The sequence below is a fragment of the Physeter macrocephalus genome, chromosome 9 (genome assembly GCF_002837175.3).
Source record: "Physeter macrocephalus isolate SW-GA chromosome 9, ASM283717v5, whole genome shotgun sequence".
In the NCBI taxonomy this organism is placed as follows: Eukaryota; Metazoa; Chordata; class Mammalia; order Artiodactyla; family Physeteridae; genus Physeter; species Physeter macrocephalus.
In genome coordinates, this window is record NC_041222.1 from 102,933,671 (window position 1) to 102,958,903 (window position 25,233).

At 38.2% G+C, this 25,233-nt stretch overlaps 1 protein-coding gene across 1 annotated transcript in view; it reads right to left on the bottom strand.

Annotated features, from left to right (window-relative positions):
• The window catches only part of GALNTL6 (polypeptide N-acetylgalactosaminyltransferase like 6), a 1,282,336-nt gene that overhangs the window by 89,684 nt on the left and 1,167,419 nt on the right, over nt 1–25,233 (bottom strand). The window contains exon 7 of the mRNA XM_024130813.1: nt 18,704–18,821. Within this exon, the coding sequence (XP_023986581.1) occupies nt 18,704–18,821 (118 nt within the window). The remainder of the gene's footprint in view (nt 1–18,703; nt 18,822–25,233) is intronic.

Genomic DNA, 25,233 nt, shown 5'->3' on the forward strand with positions numbered 1-25,233 from the left:
CCATTTGTTTATTTTTGTTTTTATTTCCATTTTTCTAGGAGCTGGGTCACAAAGGATCTTGCTGTGATTTATGTCATAGAGTGTTCTGCCTATGTTTTCGTCTAAGAGTTTGATAGTGTCTGGCCTTAGATGGAGTGTTCTAATTTCATTCTTTTACATGTAGCTGTCCAGTTTTCCTAGCACCACTTATCGAAGAGGCTGTCTTTTCTCTATTGTATATCCTTGCCTCCTTTATCAAAGATAAATAGAGTTGTTTTGTTTTTTTATACCATGGATATCACCACATACTTCTTTATTTTTTTTCAATCTTCAATAGCAATGCCTGTTTCAGTAGAGGGATGCATATCCTGACACACTAGGGAGGTGTGTTTGGGTAACAGAGTGGGTATATGCTTTCTTCAGGAAAGCACAACTGTTGTGGAATTTCTCAAATCCTACATTTGTTCTGAAAGATGTGGTTTATATTTTTAAAAGACATTTCCTGGTAGCATGATGTGATGATATTCTTTAAAAATATTATGGCATTGTCATACTTAAGTATCTAATTCTTGGAGAAACATTTTAGATTTACAAATAACATGTCTTCTTTTGACAGCATAAATATTTTAAAGCAGTGTTATTTTACCCGTGAATGAGCACAGTGTGTTTTTTTCATCAGGTAGTTCAAGTTGAATGAATAATTGAATGCTTGCCTTCTTTTTTAATCGCTTTTCAATATCAGCCACAAACTGGAGTTTCGGCACAGAGAATGTTAAATTGAATGGAATCATACAATTACAGCAGTCATATGGAATATGAATTAGTTTCAGGAAGAAATTGGTTGTCAGGAGGTTAATAAGGGAACATTATCAAGTATAAGATGAAGCATAGTATACTACATGGAAATGGTGATGTAAATTTAAGAAAAACAAAAATGTATTAGTGCATTCAGTTCCAAAGCCTGCTCTGCCTCTAACCTTCCCTCCTCATCTTCTGCCCCACCCTCCCTCTGCTGTAGCAGTTCTGGCCTCTCTTCTGTTCCTCCAACATGCCAGACACCCTTCCATCTTAGGGCATTTGTGCCGACTGGTCCCTCTGTCTGGAATTCTCTCCCCAAACTCCCCATGGCTAGCTCCGCATCTCTTTCAAGTCTTAGCTCCAAATCCTCTGGCCCCAAACACCCTCTCACCACACACTGTCAGCCCTCCTCACCCCACTCTGCTTCTGTTCTACAGCACTTAACACCTCCTCACTCACTTAGTCATTATGTTTCTTTCTTTATTTTTTTTAAACTTTTAATTGTATTGATATAGTGGAGTATAGTTGATTAACAATGTTGTGTTAATTTCAGTTGTATGACAAAGTGATTCATTATGTTTCTTATTTTTCGGCCTCTCTCCCTAACAATGGCAAGTACCTTCGTGTGTTTTCTTGAGAGTTGTATCTTAAGCACCTAGGACAGTGCCTGACACAGAGTTGGTGCCCTGTAAGTATTTGTTGAATAAATGAATGAACTACTCGTTTCTTGATATAAAGTAAGGTTAATTCCAAACAATTCAGTTATTTAATGATAATCCTCCATTTAGCTGCCAATAAAAGCTATGCTCTCTAGTATATTCAAATACAAGTTTCAAGGGAATAAGCTATCTTGAGCTTATTTTCATTTGTAACTGGTTTAGTATAAAGAAGTGATTGATAATAAAAGTACGGAACATATATAAATAAGAAATTAAATTTCTGGGGCTGGAAAATAACTTTCTAAGTGTATGGTGTGACTTGGATGGGTTATGTTTGAAAAACTTCTTAAGACTAGACAATCAACCACTTTGTACCATCTATCTAGAAATTAAAATATTAGTTGTTAACCTAAAAAGCTTTAGTGTGTAGATATTGCAAAGGGCCGTGTCTGTCATTAAACTAGTTTTCTAGGCTGGATGTAATAAAAACTGCACTTTTTGACCTGACTTGATCTAAAAAAGGTAGCAATGGAAAAGCACATGCACACCATTGCTTTGCTTTATTCTTAGAAACCTGGGTTTTGAGGTTATTCTTTGAGAGTAGGAGAAAAAAAGAACAGCTTATTTTGACCTTTCCTATTCTCCTTTTCTATTTGTTGATCGGAACATAATAAAAGTAGAAACTGGAAAATGTATCTGCAGTCTTTACTGAGGATATGTTGGTTTCTAGTCTCAAGGGGAAAGCTCTTGTTTTTGAGCCATCTGCTTAAGATTATTTCAAAGTAAGAAATGCTCTGTTATGTCAGTATAAACAAATCATGCCCAAACTATCTTGCATTTAATGAGCTTCAAGAGGTCTGGGTGGGGATGGCAGGGTTTCAGAGGGTACGTTGTTCAGAAGATCCTGTTTTTAAGACGTGACGTTTATATTTGCAGTAACACTATGCTCTTAAAAACAGTGATTGGGGTGGGACATAAAAACAGATATATCCCTTTTTGGTTTATTTGTAACATTAATTCTTGGGGAGGAAAGAATGGATTGGAACATCTTAAGAGTGCTTCTTTAGGTAAAAATACTATAGTTTAAGGACACAATCCCTCATGTCCCTTAACTCATTATTCAGTAGCTTAGAAGATACAGTAGAAGCAAAGTGTTCGCTTTTTACTATTATTTCTATGTGTCTGCAGATTTTAAGTCTATTGCTTAAATTTTCTGGCTTCACCATCTGCTAAAAAGAAAGGAAAGTTCTTAGAAAACTCTTTAAAATTGGCTTTCTGTAGTGGAACAACTTCTTTCCTTTAGGGAAATACCCAAACATGGCTTCTCCTTCACCCCTGAGTCAGGCTGGCAAGCATCCTACCTTCCGAGTGGCGGGGTGGGAACTGGACTCAGGTCACGCTAACTGAAATCCTTCCTTGGGAGTTCGTGAAATTGGAATTACCTCCCTGGTGGCGAAGCAGAGAATGAAAAAGCCTGAGCGCTTCTAGTGGCCATCCCTGAGGGGTGGAAGGCCATTCTTCAGAGAGAGGCAGAGGCCAGGTGCTCAGGGAAAGGGTCCTGGCAGCCTCCCAGAGGCTCACTCATTTCCTTGACTTTTTCACAGTTTGTTTACTTGAGTGTCCTGTCCAATTTCCCCTTTCCTCTGAGTTAGTCGGAATTGGGTTTCTGTCTTCTAGTAAACCAAAGAATCCACATTAAGAAAGCTCTATCTTGATGGATTTAGGGATTATCATACTAAGTGAAGTAAGTCAGACAAATATCATACAATATCATTCATATATGGAATCTAATTTAAAAAGATGATATAAATGAACTTATTGGGTTGGCCAAAGAGTTCCTTTGGGTCTTCTGTAAGATGTTATGGAAAAACCCAAATGAACTTTTTGGCCAACCCAATATTTACAAAACAGAAACAGACTCCCAGATTTTGAAAACAAACTTATGGTTACCAAAGGGGAAACATGGGGGGTGGAGCAAGACAAATTAGGAGCTTGGGATTAACAGATACACACTACTATATATAAAATAGATCATCAACAAGGACCTACTGTATAGCACAGAGAGCTCTACTCAGTACTCTGTAATAACCTATATGGGAAAAGAATCTGAAAAAGAGTGAATATATGTACATGTATAACTGAATCACTTTGCTGTACACCTGAAAGTAACATAACATTGTAAATCAACTATACTCCAATAAAACTAAAAAAAAAGGCTGGAGCGGCTGGGCCCGTGCGCCATGGCCGCCGAACCTGCGCGTCCGGAGCCTGTCCTCCGCAACGGGAGAGGCCACAGCAGAGGGAGGCCCGCGTACCACAAAAAAACAAAACAAAACAAAACAAAAAACAAAAAAAAACGCTCTCTGAACAGCCAGGGTTTGAGTGTCTGGGAAGACCATTACGTTGGAAACTTTGGAAAAGCAAACGGTTTTCTAAGCTTCAGTTGATAAGTGTTGAAATTTGAGGGGAAACATTCAAAATGAAGAAATGTCATCAGAATAAAAAATGTGAGCACTCTTTAAGATTCATAATGGCATTTATGTGATATTTTTTATCTTGAGAAGTTGACATGCTTTCATGATTCAGGACAGAGCAAAGAACATTTGGCAGTAGGTCTTGAACTGGGCAGGTTCCTACCTTTTCCTGAGTCTCACTTTCATCTTCTGTAAAGTTGGGCTAACGTGTCTGCTTCAGGAGATGGTTGTAAGGACTCGACTGAATAATCACATAGCACCCTTGGCACATAATAGGTGCTCAAGAATAGTGGTCATGTGTTAATATTACCCTAGGGGACCAGCTTTATTCTTCTGGTATGTGTGGGCTCCAGGGGATGGTTGTCATGTATCCACATGTTGACCTGTGTGAGGGGGGGTCAGGCTTATGGCGACACTCAAGTCTGAATGTGTGGCGACGAGGTAGGGATTGCATTCTCAACTGTCCTCTCACAGTCTGAAGAGAAGGAGGGAGTTGTGGGGTCAGCTTACAGGGTCCTGGTGTGTTGTAGGTTGCTGACCTTGATGTAAAGTGTAAAAATCAAATCCTTATACCTCTAAAGTTGATACGTGCATATACTCCCATGCTCTGTAGAGTACTGTCATTGGGATTTGGGTGACAGGCTTGAGAATTGTATGGAGAGCTTTTTAGGTAACTTTCTAAATATATATCTCTTGAGCTTTTGCAGGGGTGTAAACTGACTTGCATTAGAGTCATTAGATTGTATTTCATTTTTCTTGTTAGGGAAAATGGCAACCAGAAAAATACAAAAATTCTTAAAAATTTCAGTGTTAGAAAAAGATTTCAATAGGAAGTTAAATTGACCTGAACACAGGTACCGAATGCTGTGTAAATTGTTATATCCCACTCTCTTTACAGCTATCTATAAAAGCTAAAATAAAATTAAATAGGGAATTAGGAAAATGGCATCAGACATAAAGGAAGTAACAACTGGAAGGAATTTAGACTTGCCAGGCTTCTATCCAATGGACATAAAATTTAACTTGAAAATGCTCTGTTTCACCTGAGGTACCTTTTGCTGGATAATTGAAATGAATCTCAGACTGGCTTGTGAGACATTTAGCAGCTGTTTCTGTTTATCTTTGAGTTTCTGAATGAGTTTAGAGTCATTTTAATATTTTCTTTGGAAGATCAATTCTGGGCATGTTGAACTAGAATGGTTATTTTTATATCACCTAGGCTAAATATTGTAGGGGAAGAAACCCCATAGGAACAACTCCAGATATTTTCTTGTGTATGTGAAGGTAGACGGTGTGCTATAAAAAGGCTTCTGTCACATTTTAGACACAAAATGCAACTACACTTAGAGATATTTGCAGGCTCAGAAGTAAGGAGAGGTTTTTTTTTTAATATAGCTTCTCATAAAAGCAATGAGAAGGTATAAAAAGTATTTTATTTTATTTATTTATTTATTTTGCGATAAGCGGGCCTCTCACCGCTGTGGCCTCTCCCATTGCAGAGCACAGGCTCCGGACGCGCAGGCTCAGCGGCCATGGCTCATGGGCCCAGCCGCTCGGCGGCATGTGGGATCTTCCTGGACCGGGGCACGAACCCTCATCCCCTGCATCGGCAGGCGGACTCTCAACCACTGCGCCACCAGGGAAGCCCTATATAAAGTGTTTTAGAATCATCCTTGGCATAAAAAGGATTTCTAATGAGTACATTTGATAAGACTGAATTTATTTCTACCAAAACCATTTGTACAAAGCATCGTCACTAGAGGTTATATAGAGGTGGCTTAAGCGGGAAAGAGTACTCTTCCAAAATGATATTGAGTCGTACCCTTCTAAGGAGACAAGGAAACTATTTCAGGAGTATAAATTAAGCACCCTAGGAGGTTTTTGTATTTTCAGACAACTGGAGAGAAAGTGGAAAATGCTTACTAATTAGAACTGTAGGTTCTCTGCCAATGTGCTGGAGGCTTGTCTTGGGAACCAAGAGTATGGAAATTAACAACGGTGAGGACGGGAGGACCGAGGGACCGGCTTGGGGTCAGGGCCCCGGGGAACAACCCCCTTTCTTTGGGACACTAGTGTGTCCTTATTTTGTAGTTTCTCCTGCCAATCTGTGGGTCCTGTAACACATGGAACATTTGCTCTGGTGATGGCTGGATCAGAGACACTCAAGGTTGGAGGAGTAGGAGGATGACCAGTAAACACTGTAGCCCATTCCCCACCTTCTAGATGCAGATATTTTAAAAACATGATGCCAGATCTAACCACCTCTTCTCTGAGGCTCCTACGTTGTAATATTGGCTGGCTGGACTCCTTTTAGCCCTTAGCAACATCTGAAATTATCTTGTTTATTTATTCACTTATTTATTTATGATCTGTCTCTCCTCAGACGAAATTCCACGAGATAGAGAACTTGTCATTTCTGTTGACAATTATATTCTCAGTGTCTGGCAGACAGTAGGCTCTCAATAAATATCTCCTGGATATGTGAATACATCTGTGACAATTGTCTGCATATGAAATTAATATTGTCATTTTATCTTATAAGTGCTTACATTTGTACTATGAGACATGTTATAGATATAAATTATTAAACATATATAACAAAATTTATCTTCTCTCCATATTTATTTTTGCATATATATTTGTACCTTGCCTTTTTTGTCACTTAATAATGATAGGTTTGGATGTTATTCCATATTAGTAAAAATACACCTGTTGCACTCTTTTTAAAGGCCATACTGTAGTTCATAGTGATTAATTAGTCCCCTAGGATGGATATTAATGTTTTTTCATTTTTCATCAATAAAAACAATATTGAGATAAATATCCACGTACCTGTGTCTTTTCACACGTGGGATTCATCTTTATTTTTTTTTCTCTAGATAAGTAGCTGTTCCACCCTATTTACTGAGGAATCCACTCTCTTCCTCTTGATTTGAAATGTTTATCTTATGCTAAATTCCCATGTTATCTGGGTCTATTTAAATTCTGTGCCATAGGTATCTCTGTCTAATTTCTGTATTTGATTAACTAAGTTAGCCCCCTATCATTTTTTCCCCTGAAATTTTCTTGTTATTTGTTTTCCCATATGAACTAGAAGCAGTTTATCTAGCTGTCCCCGTTTAACCTCCCCCATCCAAAAAAACTTCATGTTATCATTTTTACTGGGGTGGCATTAAATACACAAGTATGCTTAGGGCGGACTATCTTCATTATGAATTTTCATTTATTCATTTATTTTGTGTGTCCCTCAGTAGCATTGTAATATTTCTTCATGGAGGTCTAGGACATTGAAGTTTATTCCAAGTTGGTTTTTCCTTACTGTTGTAAATGGTGTCTTCCTTTGGGTGGTTGTTTTCATACATAAAGGCTACTGTTTTCTGTATACTTACACACACACACACACACACACACACACACACACACACACATTTTACCCAAGCAACTTACTGAATTTCTTATTTATAGTAGTTTTTCAGTTGGTTCAACTTGAATTGTTCAGGTAGATACATGGTAATATTATTTGCAATTAATGAAAAATTTCTGGCCTCCTTTCCAATTTTTATATCTCGTATATTATCTGGGCTAATTGAATTGCCTACTATCATCAGGATAATCCTAAATGATATTAAATAAATTAATGGGAAAATTCCTAGAGCTTCACTTATTTTGGTGGATTAGCCTTTGAATAGTTATTCTGTTGTGTAATCTTTAATTATTATTTTTAATGCTAGTATTTACAAGTAAAATATGTCTGTACTTTTCTATTTCTTTGTGCTATCTTGGTCAGATTTTGTTATCAGTATTATGCCAGTTATCTAGTCAACTTGAAATATTTCTTTCTTTTCTGTTATTAGAGAACAGTTTTTGATAAACATTGTAGCAAATGTTCCTTAAAAGTTTGGAAGAAACAAATGAGGTTTGGTGCTTTATTTTTCAGAGGGGATAGCTTTTTGACAATTTTCTGTATTTCTTCCGTGGTCATTAGGCAGCATGATGGGCAGAATTCTGAGACGGCCCCCCAAATTCCCACCCCCTGGTACACAAGTCCTTGTATTATCTCTGCCTTTTGAGTGTAGGAAGGTGTGTGATTTTGGTGGATTTCACGCCTGTGATTTAGGTGAAGGTGACCTTATGACAAAGGTGAAGGGGTTTTTGCAAATATAATTATGGTCCCAATTTAGTTGACTTTGAATTAATGAAAAGGGAGGTTATCCTGGGAGGGTCCGACCTAACCAGTGAGTCCAAAAAGGGGACTCTGCCTTTCCTGTAGACAGAGGTGTAGGGATGTGAAGTCTGAGGAGATTCTCGCCTTGGAGAAGAAAGCTGCCTTGTTGCAAGAGGGCCGGGGAGGGGAACACAGGGCAAGGGTCCGAGCTGGGCTTCTCGTTACTGAAAGTCATGTCCACACAACAGCCAGCAAGACAGTAGGGGCTCGGTCCCCAAACCACAGAGAGATGGGTTCTGCCTACAACCTGAGGGGACTTGGAATCAGATCCTTCCCTGGCTGAGCCTCCAGGTAAGGATGGAGCTGGCCGAAAATTTGATTTCAGCCTTGTGAGATCTTAGCAGAGGCCCTGCAGAAAGATGCTGGATTGCAATCCAGAGACCGTGGGAGAATTATGGGTGGTTTTAAGCCACTAAGTTTGTGGTAATTTGTTATGTAGTGATAGAAAACGAATATAGTTAGTTCAGATTTGTTTCTTTTTGGAGGTCAGTTTTGTCATTTATATTTTGTTAAACATCATCCATTTTCCCTATAATCTTAACTGTATTTGCATAGAATTGAGCAATCTCTTATGATCATTTAAATTTGGAAAATTCCTGTTTTTTCCCCATTTTTATACATCTTATTTTATTGAAGTATAGTCAATTTACAATGTTGTGTTAGTTTTAGGTTTATAGCACAGTGATTGCTATGCATATATGTATATCTATTCTTTTTCAGTTTCTTTTCCCTTATAGGTTATTGCAAAATATTGAATGTAGTTTCCTGTGCTATACAGTAGGTCCTTGTTTTTTAATCTATTTTATGTATAGTAGTGTGTAACTGTTAATCCCAAACTCCTAATTTATCTCTCCCCCACTTTCCCCTTTGGTAACCATACATTTGTTTTCTATGTCTGTGGCTCTATTTCTGTTTTGTAAATAAGTTCATTTGTATTTTTTAGATTCCACATATAAGTGATATCATATGATATTTCCCTTTCACTGTCTGACTTACTTCACTTAGTATGATAATCTCTAGGTCCATTCAAGTTGCTACGAAAGACATTATTTCATTCTTTTTTATGGCTGAGTAGTATTCCATTGTGTGTGTGTGTGTGTGTGTACATATATATAAACACCACATCTTCTTCATCCATTCATCTGTTGATGGACATTTAGGTTGTTTCCGAGTTTGTGTATTCTTCTTCTAATAAATTAACCATTTTCTAATTAATTTATCTGCCTCCATACCTAGCTATATCTCTTATTAATGATTTATCTTTGGCTCTAAAGAACTAGCTCTTGCACTACTAGTTTTAGGTTTTCTAAATCATTAAGTTTTCAAATGCTTATTAATATTTCCTTAGCTTTATTTTATTTTTTATTTGCAAACTGGATATGGATGTTTAGTTTATTTTTATTCTTTTTTATATTGATGTAATAATTTAAGGGTCTACCTTTTCTTCTGAACACTGCTTCAGCTGTATCTCTTAGGTTTTGAAATATGTTATTTTAATTTAACTTTTTCCCTTGGGAATACTAGTATGAGCTCCTTTATCCTCCATGTCATTCCACTCTACTACTTTTTAACTTTGCTCATTTTAATTTCATTTTTTTCCTTTTTCTCAACCTCATCCTTTGTGTCCCTATATATTTTCAGAATATTCCTTCTCTTGTGTTGCTTTCAATGTGACTTTCATTTTGGTTTTTGTCTTCTTTTTCATTATATCCTGACTGCTGCTGTTTATTTTCTATCTCCTTCTCTTGTCTTTTAACATTTTTCCTAATCTCAGAAAGTTCAGCATTTCATACTGTTTTACAGAGTCAATGACTTCATTAACCTTTTAAAAGAATTTATAAAAAGGTATAGCAGCATGATTTTGGTGACCATTCCTGATCCTTTCTTCCTTTTTTCTTGTAATATTTTAATATGCTATTTCCTTTAAAAAGTTATTATTATTTATCTTTGAGTAGGGTGCATCCTTCTCACCAAGTACGGTAGGCATTCACTTTATGACACACAATTTAGTGCGTGAGTGAATTCTTTTAGCCTTTATTTGTCTGCATCCAACAGGAATTGGCTGCTGTAGGGCTGCTTGTGAGCTTGAGTATCTTTCCTCCATCCTGCCTCATTAATAGCCTGCTTCCTGAAAATGTGGCTGGTCTGTAAAAGCCTCCTCAGACCTGTCCCCAGCCTTCCATGGATGCTTCTCTTTGGTGCCAGACTCAATCCAGAGAAGCTCCAGCCACCAGCAATCACACCTGTTGCTACTGTTTCAAAAAAGTGATTGTTGATTTTTTTCCCTTAGGAGGTGCCAATTACTTTGGGGAAGTAAGATCTGCTGACTTCAAATGAGATTTGTAGCTGGGGTCATTCCGTCTTTCTGTGCCCCTGTTTTACCACCACTGAATTGATCTTACTGCATATGATAACGTTCCTTATACACTGTGGTTGGGGGTAAGATATCTGAGAATTTTGTCAGGGGTAAAGTTAGGCTTTTTTGGTTTCTGCTTCATATTCTCCTTTTCTGTATTGAGTGATCTCTAAGAACAGACCTTTCTTTTCCAGTTTAAAAGTGTAAATTATGGGGCTTCCCTGGTGGCGCAGTGGTTGAGAGTCCGCCTGCCGATGCAGGGGACACGGGTTCGTGCCCCAGTCCGGGAAGATCCCACATGCCGTGGAGCGGCTGGGCCCGTGAGCCGTGGCCGCTGAGCCTGCGCGTCCGGAGCCTGTGCTCCACAACGGGAGAGGCCACAACAGTGAGAGGCCCGCGTACCACAAAAAACAAAACAAACAAACAAAAAACAACAACAACAACAAAAGTGTAAATTATAATTGTATAACATTCAATTGTTGAACTATAAATACACTCGAAATTTTTTTGATGGCTTCACACTATGTAGGGAAACTTTAAGTTTAGCTAATTTAGTGGGGTTATTTTGATTTTCTAAGTACAAATAAATAAAATCCATGTTTGTTCTTGAGATGCTCTGTAATGAGGTTAAGCTCTAGACTATACAGTTTCCTGAGCTATAACAGTTGTAGATTCATGGCTGTTATCTTGTTTGAGTGAATAAAGAGCTGAGTGTTTTGTACTCAACAATTAGTCCCTATCATGTATATGCAATCCTTATTGAATAACCATTGCATTTTGAAGACAGTAAAAAATTAAATTTTACATTAAATAATAACAAGAGTTGTCAGCCCTCATATTTAATAAAAATTCCCGTTGGGAAGAGCCTGCATTTCTTTTTAAAAGTGGTTTCAGAGAATGACAGTAGCCACTTTTGCATCAGGGCATAAAGTCTTCTACTTTTTCCAGCTAAGAGAAATTAGCCTAATGGTTTTGAGGGTGAACCCCAATTCTGCTCCTTGCTTTGGTATTAACTAGATAATGGCCTGCCTTTGCAATTATGAAATAGAAATTATATTTTTACCTTGCATTAGTGTTGAATGGAATAAGAAATTTAATTCCGTGACCTTTAGATGCTAAGTCATTATTTTTCCTTGTTAAAGGACCAAATAATAGTTATTACCACCATAGGAAGACTGGAATGTCCAGGACTTTGGGACACAGGGAGCTGCATGTAAAGATTTTAAAAGTCATAAAGGGGTACAAAATAAACGGATGCTGTCTAGTAAAATCTCAGGTATGTTTTAGTCTCTTTGAGCTGAAATATTTATTTGTATGTGACAGGATTAAAACTTAAGTATTCCCTTTGTTATGTTCACTGTGTTTTCCATCTTCTGTTTTTCCTTGGGGAGCATTTTCTTCCCTACCCCCAGCCACGTAGACGCCAAGATTCAAGGAAACCCCAGAGGCTTCTTTTAGGACTGATTTTTTTTTTTCAGTTTAGAGAGACTACACAAGATTGGGCTTGAGGGAAGGAAACAGAAGTGACCGCTAGCGAACAGGAGTGGGAACTGGTCCGTAGGACCAGCGCACAAGAGTGGAAGAGACAAGAGAAAGGGCACTAAGGCTGCCCCCCTGCCCTGACTCATCACTATACGACCCTGGCCCCTCAGCAACCTGGGTACCTGTAAGTCCCCTGGACGGAGGGCAGGGGACTGGGGTACCTGGGCAGGGATGAGGACCAGAGGGGAGACCTGACCCCAATAAGCCAGGTGATTTTCCTCTGTGCAAAGGAAGCAATGCAGCTGCCTCTGCTACATGAGCTTTTCCTGCCACTTATGAGACTGAGAGTTTTCGACAGCCAGGTCTGAATCTCTGTTCAATTTACTGTGTGAAACATCCCTCTCTATTCTCTCTGTAAACATATTGAATGGCATTCATATTATGGTGGACCTATGCCGAATACAGGCTAGATCGAATACACCTGGAACTTCTGGCTCACAATTGTTAAGTTACATGTGTATCTCAAAGGCAGTGCATTTCTTCCCAAAGGGGATTGTGCTAGTTTTTAAAAATTGTAATTATGTAATTTAATGAAATATCACTTGAATTGGTGAAATACTGTTATGAAAAGAATTGTTGTTCGTGTCAAAACTAATTTGAGAAGTTTGAAAGATGGAGTTGTTTAAAAATTGCTGTCAAATTAGATGTGAGCAAAGTAATACTAAAGGATTGGGTAAAACCCTAAAAAAATCGGAAGGATTCTATGACTGCATGAAGATAGCTTCCAGGTGCCTTTAGGTTCTCATTCCAATTTAAAGGAGCCCAAGCTGGGACTCATGATGGATACAATGTGGATGTGGTCCATGCATCTCTAGTTTATCCCAATCCGAGGACCCAAATGCAGAAGGAACAGCTTTGGCCTCTCTTGCATTAGAAGATTGGTGAATAAATGTCCATTTGTATGTTTTACTTTAGAGGAGATTCTTAACGTAGGTTTTTTGTGTGTGCTTTTCTGCTTTAATTGATGTTTATGTTTAATGGGTGAAATATTCATCTCAATTGTACTTGATCTGAAGAAGGCTTCTACTGGGCTTCCTTTTCATTTTTCTGCGGAGTCTAGCTTGCACAGTACACGGACTCATGGTGAAGGTTCCTGATTAATATTTTAGAGGGAATGACTAAAATCTTCAGGGAAAATTTCATCAAAGTCTGCTTAGTTAAAATCTCTGTAATAAATAGTGACAGTGATGGATGTTTGTGTTTCCATCTTTTCTGGGAAGGAAAGGAAAACGCTATTTAAGTTGGTTTTGCAGTGTAGCTGGAGACGGTTAGCTGAGGCAGATGGTTGAGAGAAAGTTCCCTGGTTTATGATTCATATGCTACTCTGATTTGTGATTTGTGGGGTCCTTAGGAGCCACTGTGAACTTTTAGGAGGGGAAAATAAAGCGACTCAGGGAATAAATGAATGAAAAAATGGAGGTCAGTTGAAAGAGGAGAGGGAGGGAGGCTGGTGAAGAGCCTCCTGGATATATTCCTAAACTATTACTGTGAATATGGAAGTAAAATATGTTCCAAACAATACTGAGAAATTGGGATGAATTACTTCTCCAGGCGGCTACTGGAGAGAATCTTTCTCACATTTATCTTGGAACCTCAAGAGCTTAGCCCAGAGTTGGCACATTGTAATTGATAAATAAATGCCGGTTGAGGGCTTCCCTGGTGGCGCGGTGGTTGAGAGTCCGCCTGCCGATGCAGGGGACACGGGTTCGCGCCCCGGTCCGGGAGGATCCCACGTGCCGCGGAGCGGCTGGGCCCGTGAGCCGTGGCCGCTGAGCCTGCGCGTCCGGAGCCTGTGCTCCGCAACGGGAGAGGCCACAACAGTGAGAGGCCCGCGTACCGAAAAAAAAAAAAAAAAAAAAAAAATGCCGGTTGAATAAGTTAGTGACTGGTAAGGGCTGAAAGATTGTGAGAGGTAAGTTAAAATTTCCTTACATGTCTGAATCTTAAGCTTAACACATGGGAAGGATGAGAGCACATAACAAAGGTGGTTGCATAGGGTGTTTCAATCCATTACGAGTGATTTCAGATAGGCCGTGGGACTTCCAGATTTATTAGACTCGCTCTAGGACATATGGTGCTGAGATTTATGTCACCTGGAGCACAGCTGAGGCTGGAGGTCACAAGCTCTCCCCAGACAAAAGCTGGCTCAAGAAATATTGGACCAAGGTGGGACCGTGTTGTTAGACGCTCCTGGGTGTGGAAAAGGACAAACCAAATTTAATGCTCTTCTATGTAGATTTAAGTTTTATGTCTCATGCCAGAGGATTTTTGTGGAATAGAGTCCCTGGGCTTCATTCTAAATCATGTGGGTGACTAATTAGTGTTTATTGCTCACTTTTATTTTCTGGGAAGAGTTTTCTTCTGAAAATGCTAACATTTGGACTTTGATCTTTGGGGAATGGGTATAAAAATGCACTCTGGACAATCAGAGACCCATAACGGTGTTAACACTGTTTCAGTAACTTAAGTGGCACACACCATTTAAAGGAGGGTTGTCTCTTTCATGCAACACTCTGCAGTCTGTCTTGGTTTCCTCTTTGTTTCCAGACGCAGCTCCAAATTGAGTACCTGGAACACTGCCTGGTGTAAATTAGATGCTCAGTAAAACTTGTTGAGTGACTGACTAAATGGTGCTTTCTCCTTCCCGGCAGCTGGCTAACCTAGCAACGTTTGAGAGGCAGCTGGATAATTCTGGGCCACGTGAGAATTCAGATTCATATTAAAAGAGATTGAAGACTGGGCGCGGTGCCGAGAGATCATTTCTCTAGAGAGCCCTTTTCCTTGAGGGACTCCTGAAAACTACGCTGTGTTGGTTTCTATGTGATGGCATGAAATCCACTCACCTAGTCAGATGTTAGAAAAAGGAAGGAAAAATATTTACAGAGACAGGAAATTGAGGAGCCCTCTTAGCCATATCCCGTCTGACCAAAAACTCAGCCCTTAATATAAAGCAGAGTTTTCTGGAAATATTTTCATTCAGCCATGGAATCTTGTCATAAACATCAGTGAAATGATTCTTTGGTTGAAATGCAAACAGCAAGCAAAGATGCCTGATAACAACCACAGACAGAAATCCTTTGAATTAGAGCTTCTAAGTTTCAGGCTTGAAACAATTTCTATATTATGGTGTGAAATAGACTAGTAAATTCTCAGTTATCCGTACATACTCCCAAACCTGAAGGGCTGACCAGTGTATATCTGACAGTGATTTACAGTGTAAAATTTATCGCAGTTTATGGACTGTGTCCCAAAATGCAGATGTTCCATCTTTCTTTGACTTTTTAATACCATTGAACACAGCTATTTGTGGACAGTTCTTTCAGTTTCTCTCGCATGGAGAAAATTCTTCATCTTCCATGCAAATTCTACCAAATCCTGCTTGAGGGTGTCCCCCTCATGTTACAAATCCTAAAAGGGAGGGACAGGAACCCCAAGGTCAGCATAGTAGCGGGAAGAACGGAGAGATGTGTCTGAAATGGGACCCTGTAAGATATAGCTGTTGCCAAAGGATCTGTCATTTCAATCAAACAACCTGGGGCAATTTAGTCCTGAACCTCTAGCTCTGTTGCCATGGTTTCTAGACAAAGACGACAGGGCTGAATTCCAATTATATCCTTCAGAATGACAGATAACTGAGAAAGAGAAAATGGGGTAATAAAATCTCAGGTCACCCCGAAGAAAAGCGATAGATACAAGTGACAGAGAAATGAGAGGTTCAAGTTTATATTTGTCTTAAAAAATACCTTTGTGATTTAGAATGCAAATGTCCATTCTGCAAATGCTCCAGACTTCCCACAGTACTTTTATCCACACCCAGTTTATTATTCTAAGCCAGGTATCTCCTGCTTACTATAGATTTTCTTTTTCTGTTTTTTCTTATTAAACAAGTTTTAAGAAAAATTGAAGTATAGTTGATTTACAGTGTTTTAGGTGATTCAGTTATGTATATATATATATATATATATATATTCAGATTCTTTTCTAATACAGGTTATTACAAGAAGTTGAATATAGTTCCCTGTGCTATACAGTAGGTCCTTGTTGTTTATCTATTTTATATATAGTAGTGTGTGTATGTTAATCCCAAATTCCGAATTTATCCCCCCCCCTTACCCGTTTGGTAGTTTGTTTTCTATGTCTGTGAGTCTATTTCTGTTTCATAAATAAATTCATTTGTGTCATATTTTAGATTCCACATATAAGTGATATCCTATGATATTTGCCTTTCTCTTTCTGTCTGACTTCACTTAGTATGATGATCTCTACGTCCATCCATGTTGCTGCAAATAGCATCATTTCGTTTCTTTTTATGGCTGAGTAATATTCCATTGTATATATGCACCACATCTTCTTTATCCATTATCTGCTGATAGACATTTAGGTTATCTCCATGTCTTGGCTATTGTTAATAGTGCTGCTATGAATATAGGTGTCCGTGTATCTTTTCAAATTATAGTTTTGTCCAGATATATGCCCAGGAGGGGGATTGCTGGATCATATGGAAACTCTATTTTTAGTTTTTTAAGGAACCTCCATACTGTTCTCCATAGTGGCTGCATCAATTTACATTCCCGCCAACAGTGTAAGAGGGTTCCCTTCTCTCCACATCCTCTCCAGCATTTATTATTTGTAGAATGAAGACCAGGGAAGCCCCAAGATATTCTTAATAGCATTTTAAAGTTAAAGTATTCATGAATTAAGAGAATCTAACAAAAAAATATCTTGAACCCTGAGAAGTAAAAAGCATTCTTTAACTTCTGATGATATTGCAAATAGAGCAATGCCTATCTTCCTTTATTGCTGGAGTCAAATGCAATATTCTGTTTTTCCAGTGGAAGGTATTACTGTAAACTTGCAGCCAACTTTGGGCCATATCTGGTAATCAGTAGTATTTTGCCAGGGTCAGTACAAAGTTTGCTGCTATGCTCTTAGGGTATAATGAAGATACTCACCTCTGTTCAGTGAGAGGAACCATTAGGTAGAGATCAAAAGGTTAACCGTGAACTCTGGAATGGTGTTGGTAGGTATGCCTTGAGTGAACAGACAATTTTAAATTTCTATATTTTCTGCAATTAAGTAGAAGTGGAGCATTTTAATCCCTAAGTGACACTGAGTAGTTTATTTAATCTTTAAAACTTAAAAAATTTAATCTAAAAATTTTAAAACGTTAAGTCTCAGTTTCTTCATCTATAAAATGGAATAATACCCACTTCTCTGAGTTGTGATTTTAAATTATATAAAGTATATAAAGCACTTGGCCTAGCATCTGTACATCACATACCATTAAATAAATGGAGTAAATGTATGTATACAAAGTTTAAGAAAAAAGTAACTTAGATGTGAAATTAGGTGTGTTTCAGTGATGGTAAAAAAAAAAAAAGCGCACTAATTTAATAAATAGTATTTCAAGGCTTATTGACAGCAGTGAGATGGAAAATTCTAGATGTCCTGAAGCCTGCAATCGTGTCTCCTGAGTTTCTCTTTGGAATATTTATTTTATGACACTTTGGGGACAACATACCGTTTCTGTTAACACATAGAATGTAGTTGTTACAGTTAAATAAAATCCAGTTTTGTCAATTTCTTTTATGCATAAATTCAAAAAGTTTAGCTGGATTATTAAGTTTGACTTTTACTATATTCAGGATACACTTTATTTTCTTACCAAGAATTGGTTTGATTTTATAATAGAGGTAATTAGGAAAGCTGATTTATTTAGCGAGATTTCTGTATGATAAATCTTGCAAGAATCACTGTATCTTCGATATGAATAATGACAATGATAAAGGAAAAAAAACCTTTTGCACAGTTTATTTTGCTTTGGTTATCTGGTCGTCACATGCTGTGGTAAATTTTTTTCATTTACAAACCTTGAAATTTGATCTTCTATCATATACTTGCATATATCGTATATGTATATATGTAATATATGAATGTATATATATGTAATAAAGTGTAATTTTTGTGAGTACTTATGGTCAAAGCAAGTGGAAACCTGGGCAATTTCAGATAAAAATAAACAAAAAACTCACTTGTTTTGGAATTATATAAAGAATAGCTTTAATTTGTCAATCATATTGTATTTATTTAATTTTTGTTTTATACTGGAGCATAGTTGATTAACAGTGTTGTGTTAGTTTCAGGTGTACGGTAAAGTGATTCAGTTATACATAGACATGTATCTATTCTTTTTCAAATTCTTTTCCTATTTAGATTATTCCAGAATTTAAAATTACTCTTCTGTTATTGAAATTGTGGAATAGTGGTTACAAGCAAAAGGTGGAGTATTATTTCGAGAGCAAACACAACGGGCAAAAGCTCCAGTAATTCCATTCCTTTCACTTTCATGCCTCTGTCTCTCTGTTCTAGGTGCCTGAGAAGGAATGCAGTACCAGCGGGGCAGTAGACGTGCTGGCACACCACGGTTCCCCCCCTGCAAGTGGGATCTTGAACTCTTTCTCATCTGTGTTTCTTTTATGGCATGACTACGTCACACGGAAACATCAGAAGGAAGTAGCTTCTCTCATCCAACGGCTGAGGTGGGAAAATGACATGTCTATTTTCGTTGTTAACTTGAAACATAGGAGGTCCGAAAATGAAATGACGCCATTCTGTTAGAATATGGTCAAAATGATGCCGACCTAGTGTGAGAAGGGTGCTGACGGCTTACCTTGAAAGAGATTTCATATTGCTCTCCTCCCCAGATTTCCAAACCTGGGTCATAGCCCCCCAACTCCCAAAACCATTTGCGATCCACAGCGAAGAGACCTCCAGCCATAACGGGAGACCTGTGAAAGGAATAAAATCATCTTTAAAGGGCTATGAACATCAGGGACCATGGCATTTTGCCTGGGGGGGAAAAAAAAAAAGCAAACTTTAAGTCTCAGTGTTCACTGCAGGGAGCTTTTCAGTTCGGGTCTTCTGTGAGTGGACATGAGTTCACACTAGGTCTCTGATCGCTCCTGGAACCCCCTTGAGCTTTGAACTTCACAGTTCAGGCTCTAAAGCCCCTAGTGCCCCGTCGAGCCACGCAGTGGCCCCATATGTTTCTCATCAGAGAGAAGTACATGACGACTAGTGTCTGATATATGGGGAAAATCCATCAGTTCTATGGCTTTTCCTCAAAGAGATCTTATGCTATCAGACAGATGAAAGTATAGAAAACACCGCTGTAGACCATATCTTTGATTTAATCTCTCAGTAGGTATTCAGCAAGCACCTACTATTTCCAGGTCATGTCCATTTTACAGACTACGAGATGGTCAGTTAGAATAAAATAACCAACCAGCTATTAACGTGCCAAAGTTGGAATTTAAACTAGGTCTTTTCGCTTTAATTATGTACTTTTTAAAGTCTACCTTCTAGGAAATATTCTTTTTTGATCAAATACTAATTTTTAGGCTTTCTGCTGTCGCTAGGATATACTGCAGTCATGTTGCTATGTAATGAGATAATTTATAATCATTGGACCCTGCCTTAAAATTTTTTTGCAGTTCAAAGGCAGCTTTTGTGTTAGTATTATTATTATTACTTTGGCTGCACGGCATGCAGGGGTCTTTCTTCTCCGAACCTGTTCCCCCTGCAGTGGAAGGGCAGAGTCTTAACCATTGGACCACCAGGGAAGTCCAGTCTTGTGATCTTGAATGTTCACTATGTGTTGGCTCTCGGCTGAGAGCCTTGTCCAGTTGCCTTGATTAATCCTCACAGCAGCCCTGGGTATATCCTCCCTGTGTGCTATTGGGAGAAACAGGCAGAAAAAGGTAGGGCCCAGCGCCCAAGGGTGGCACCAGGATGCGGTGGTGCTGCGGCTGGACCAGGTCCCCTGATTTCAAAGCCTTTGAATTCTTTACTGCAACACCCTTTCTGTTTCAATGTTTAGGAGGTGAAGAGAGACAACTACAGAAATATGGACATAAAACAATTAGAGAACACCTGATGCAGACCAAGCAAATCTGTAAAAACACACTCGGTCGATATAGTTTTTGTGACAGTTTTGAAACAAAGGATATTTATACATGAGAGTACAAGGCACTAAATGTTGAAGACACATATTTAAAAAATATATCTAGGGGCTTCCCTGGTGGCGCAGTGGTTGCGCGTCCGCCTGCCGATGCAGGGGAACCGGGTTCGCGCCCCGGTCTGGGAGGATCCCACGTGCCGCGGAGCGGCTGGGCCCGTGAGCCATGGCCGCTGAGCCTGCGCGTCCGGAGCCTGTGCTCCGCAACGGGCGAGGCCACAGCAGAGGGAGGCCCGCATACCACACACACACACACACACACACACACACACACACACACAAAATATATATATATATCTAAATATATAAGACACACCAATTTACAACCCGACTGAAGTTGTACTCTTGGTAACATTTTACGAGGTGCTTGAGGGACATAAACGTGAATTTATTGTATTTCAGTGTGCTAGATATTTCAAAGATTTTGCACGTTAAGATGGTACTTGGCCTTATCACTGCGGTTTTAGATTTTTTTAAAAAATGTGTATACTCTATGTAGATGGAAAGATTACAAGGCAGGAATAGGGATTTATGTTTCCTTCTAGGAAAGTGAGCAGGATTCGAAAAATAACACAAAGAATCGCATGCGATTTTAAAATTTTGTTTGAAATAAAAGTCTTAGAACCAGAGGTACCGTACTTTAGCCCTCTTTCCAGCAGCATAATCTTTTTCCATTTTCCACGCACTGAATTTCAGAAGGTAATTACAGCTGTAGCTGGGACAGATTAGGACGGTACCATGTGGTGGGTGCATTTCCCCAATGAGCACGTTACCTCTGTGTCATCCTTGTTTCCACAGGGCTTGGGCGTAAGCAATCAGAAATAGGCAATCCTATTCGATCTGAACCACAAATAGAAAGATCTTAAGTCCTACCAGTATATTCTCATTTGATTGTGTAAAGCATGAGACCAGAGTGCAACCGAATTTACACAATGCAGAATGAATCTCCCAACTAGAATTATCGTAGATATAGAACTAGTATAAATATCAGGCAAGAGAAAGTCCTAGATTGATTTTTTTAGTTGTAAATAATTTGTTGGAAACACAATATCTTGTTTTCTTAATGAGTTTATAAAAAAACTAACCATAGAGTATATTTTTAGTTAATTTGAGGCATAATAAAACAAATTCAAACAGACCTCTTTACCTTCATTGATGTTTTTGCCAAGCTCCAGATAAATTAGTGCTTCCTATTTTGACTAGTGTGAATGGCTTGTAAGAAACAAATCTTTTATTTGTTCATGTATTTACTTATATTTGTCCATTAATCTTTTGAACACCGTAATTGAGGTATAGTTGACATACAATGAATTGCAAATATTTTAAGTGGACAATCTGATAGATTTTGACTTACGAATATCCCTGTGCAGCCATCACCACATTCAAGAGAAAGGAACACATCTATCACCCCCACGAAGTTTCCTCATTGTAATCTCTTCCTCCTGACCCTCTCCTCATTCCCTTCCGCTTAGACATCACTGATCTCTGTCACTACAGGTTAGTTTGCATTGTCTAGAACTTTCTATAAATGGAATCATACAGTATATGTTCTTCTTTGGGAGGGTCTGGCTTCTTTCATTCAGCATCATTATTTCGAGACTCACCCTTGTTGCAGCGTGTGTTAACAGTTTCTTCCTTTTTTATTGCTGAGTAGTATTCCATTTGCATGGCTATACAACAGTTTGATTATCCATTCACCCACTGATAAACATTTGGGTTCTTTCCAATTTGGGGTTATTACAAATAAAGCTGCTATGAGTTTTGTGTACTAATCTCTGTGTGGACATATGCTTTCATTTCTCTTGAGGAAATGCCTAGGAGTGGAATGACTAAATCATATGGTAGGTGTGGGCTTAAACTTTTAAGAAACTGCAAAACTCTTTGCCAGAAAGGTTGTAACTTTATAGTCCCACCAGCAGCGTTTGAATTCCAACTGATACCCATCCTCAAATACTCGATATGGGCAGTCTTTTGAAGTTTAGTCACTATAACAGGGGCATAGTGGTATTTATTGTGGTTTTATTTTGCATTTCCATAACGATTAATGATGTTGAGCATATTTATGTTATATCTCTCTTTTTTCCTAGTGAGTCTGGCTAGAGGTTTATCAATATTATTAATCTGCTTAAGGAATTAGCTTTTGGTTTTATTGATTTTCTCTATTGTTTTTCAGTTTTATATTTCACTGATTTCTCCTTGGTCTTTATTAGTTTAATTATTCTACTTACTTTGTGTTTCATTTTCTCTTCTTTTTCTGGTTACTTAGGGTGGAAGCGATATTATTGATTTGAGACTTTTTTTTTCTAATATAGCTATTTAGTACTATAAATCTCCCTTAAGTACTGCTTTAGCAGAATCCTGTGAAAAATATGTGGTGTTCTCATCTTCATGTTCAAAATACTCTCAATTTTCCCTTTTGTCTTCTTTTTGTGACCTATGGGTTATATAAAAATGTGTAATTTAATTTCCAACTATTTGGGATTTTTTGGAGATCTTTCTGTTATCGATTTTCACGTAATTCCATTGTGGTCAGAGAATACACTTTGTATGACTTGAATTCTTTTAAATTTATTGGGATTTTTTTAATGGCTCAGAATGTGGTCTATCAGAATGTATTGTGTTGCCATTGAGTAGTGCGGTCCATATATTTATTAGGTCAAGTTGGTTGATAGTGTTGTTCAAGTCTTCTATATTCTTATGGATTTTCTGTCTTCTCATTGTATCAATTACTGAGAGGGATATTGAAATCTATGACTATAATTCTGGATTTGTTTATTTCTTTTTGCTGTTCTATCAGTTTTTTGCTTCATGCATTTTGTAGCTCTGTTAATAAATGCATAAATGTTTATGAATTTTATGTGCTCTTGATGAATTGACCTTATTCTCATTACAAAATGACTTTTATCATCTCTGGTAATAGTCTTTGCTCAGACATTGATTTTGCTTGGATATTAATATAGTCGTTTCAGCTTTCTTTAGATTTGTACTATCTAAACACTACTATTTATACTTTTTATATCATTTTACTTTACTTTTTAAACTATTTGTGTCTATATTTAAAGTGGTTTTCTTGTGGGCTGCTTATATAGTTGCATCTTGCTGTTAAAAATCTGACTTTTCATTGGGTTGTTGAGATCACTGTTCTTTTTTTAGAAATAGATCTATTGGAGTATAATTGCTTCACAATACTGTGTTAGTTTCTGTTGCACAACAAAGTGAATCAGCCATATGCATACATATGTCCCCATATCCCCTCCCTCTTGCGTCTCCCTCCCACCCTCCCTATCCCACCCCTCTAGGTGGTCACAAAGCACCGAGCTGATCTCCCTGTGCTATGTTACTGCTTCCCACTAGCCATCCATTTTACATTTGGTAGTGTATATATGTCGATGCTACTCTCACTTTGCCCCAGCTTCCCCCTCCCACCCTGTGTTGTTGAGATCACTTCCTTTTAATACTGTTATTCATGTAATTAGGTTCAAATCTATAATCTGCTTTCTATTTGTCCCATCTATTGTTTCCTTTTCCTATCTTTTTGATTAATTGAATATTTTTCATGATTTCATTTAGTATCTTTTTTTAACTTAATGAAAACTCCTTGTTTTCCCTTTTTAGTGGTTGCTGTAGTGGTTTCTATTATACATCTTTATTTTTTATCAGTTTACCTTCCAGTGACATTTTATAAGAACCTTTTGATAAAATCCTCTTGTTTCTATTTCCCCTATGTTTGTACCTTGTGGGCCGTACATTTTACTTTTACATATGTTATGAATCTCAGATCATATCATAATTATTTTTGTTTAAGCACTCAATTATCTTTTAAAAAGATTTAAATAATAAAATTATATATATATGAAATTATATTATTATGAACACCATTTCTGTTTTCTTCATTCTTTCATGTAGATTCAGATTTCTATCCTTCTGCCTAAAGTACTTTCTTCAACGTTTCTTGTAGTGGGAGTGTGTTGGTGACGAAGTCTTTCATTCTTTGCATGTCTACATTTTTTTTTTAACATCTTTATTGGAGTATAATTGCTTTACAATGGTGTGTTAGTTTCTGCTTTATAACAAAGTGGTTCAGTTATACATATGCATATGTTCTCATATCTCTTCCCTCTTACATCTCCCTCCCTCCCACCCTCCCTATCCCACCCCTCCAGGTGGTCACAAAGCACCAAGCTGCTCTCCCTGTGCTATGCAGCTGCTTTCCACTAGCTATCTATTTTACGTTTGGTAGTGTATATATGTCCATGCCACTCTCTCACTTTGTCCCAGCTTACCCTTCCCCCTCCCCATATCCTCAAGTCCATTCTCTAGTAGGTCTGTGTCTTTATTCCCGTCTTACCCCTAGATTCTTCATGACCTTTTTTTTCTTAGATTCCATATATATGTGTTAGCATATGGTATTTGTTTTTCTTTTTCTTTTTTTAAAAAATTTATTTATTTATTTATTTATTTATTATTTATTTTTGGCTGCCTTGGGTCTTTGTTGCTGCGCGTGGGCTTTCTCTAGTTGCGGCTAGCGGGGGCTACTCTTCATTATGCTGAGAAGGCTTCTAATTGCAGTGGCTTCTCTTGTTGCAGAGCATGGGCTCTAGGCGCGCAGGCTTCAGTAGTTGTGGCGCGTGGGCTCGGGAGTTGTGGCTTGCGGGCTCCAGAGTGCAGGCTCAGTTGTTGTGGCGCACAGGCTTAGGAGCTCCACGGCATGTGGGATCTTCCCGGACCAGGGCTCGAACCCATGTCCCCTGCATTGGCAGCGGATTCTCAACCACTGCGCCACCAGGGAAGCCCTGTTTTTCTCTTTCTGACTTATTTCACTCTGTATGACAGACTCTAGGTCCATCCACCTCACTACAAATAACTCAATTTCGTTTCTTTTTATGGCTGAGTAATATTCCATTGTATATATGTGCCACATCTTCTTTATCCATTCATCCAATGATGGACACTTAGGTTGCTTCATGTCCTGGCTATGGAGAGCAGTATGGAGGTTCCTTAAAAAACTAAAAATAGAACTACCATACGACCCAGCAATCCCACTACTGGGCATACATCCTGAGAAAACCATAATTCACAAAGAGTCATGTACCAAAATGTTCATTGCAGCTCTATTTACAACAACCAGGACATGAAAGCAACCTAAGTGTCCACCAACAGATGAATGGATAAAGAAGATGTGG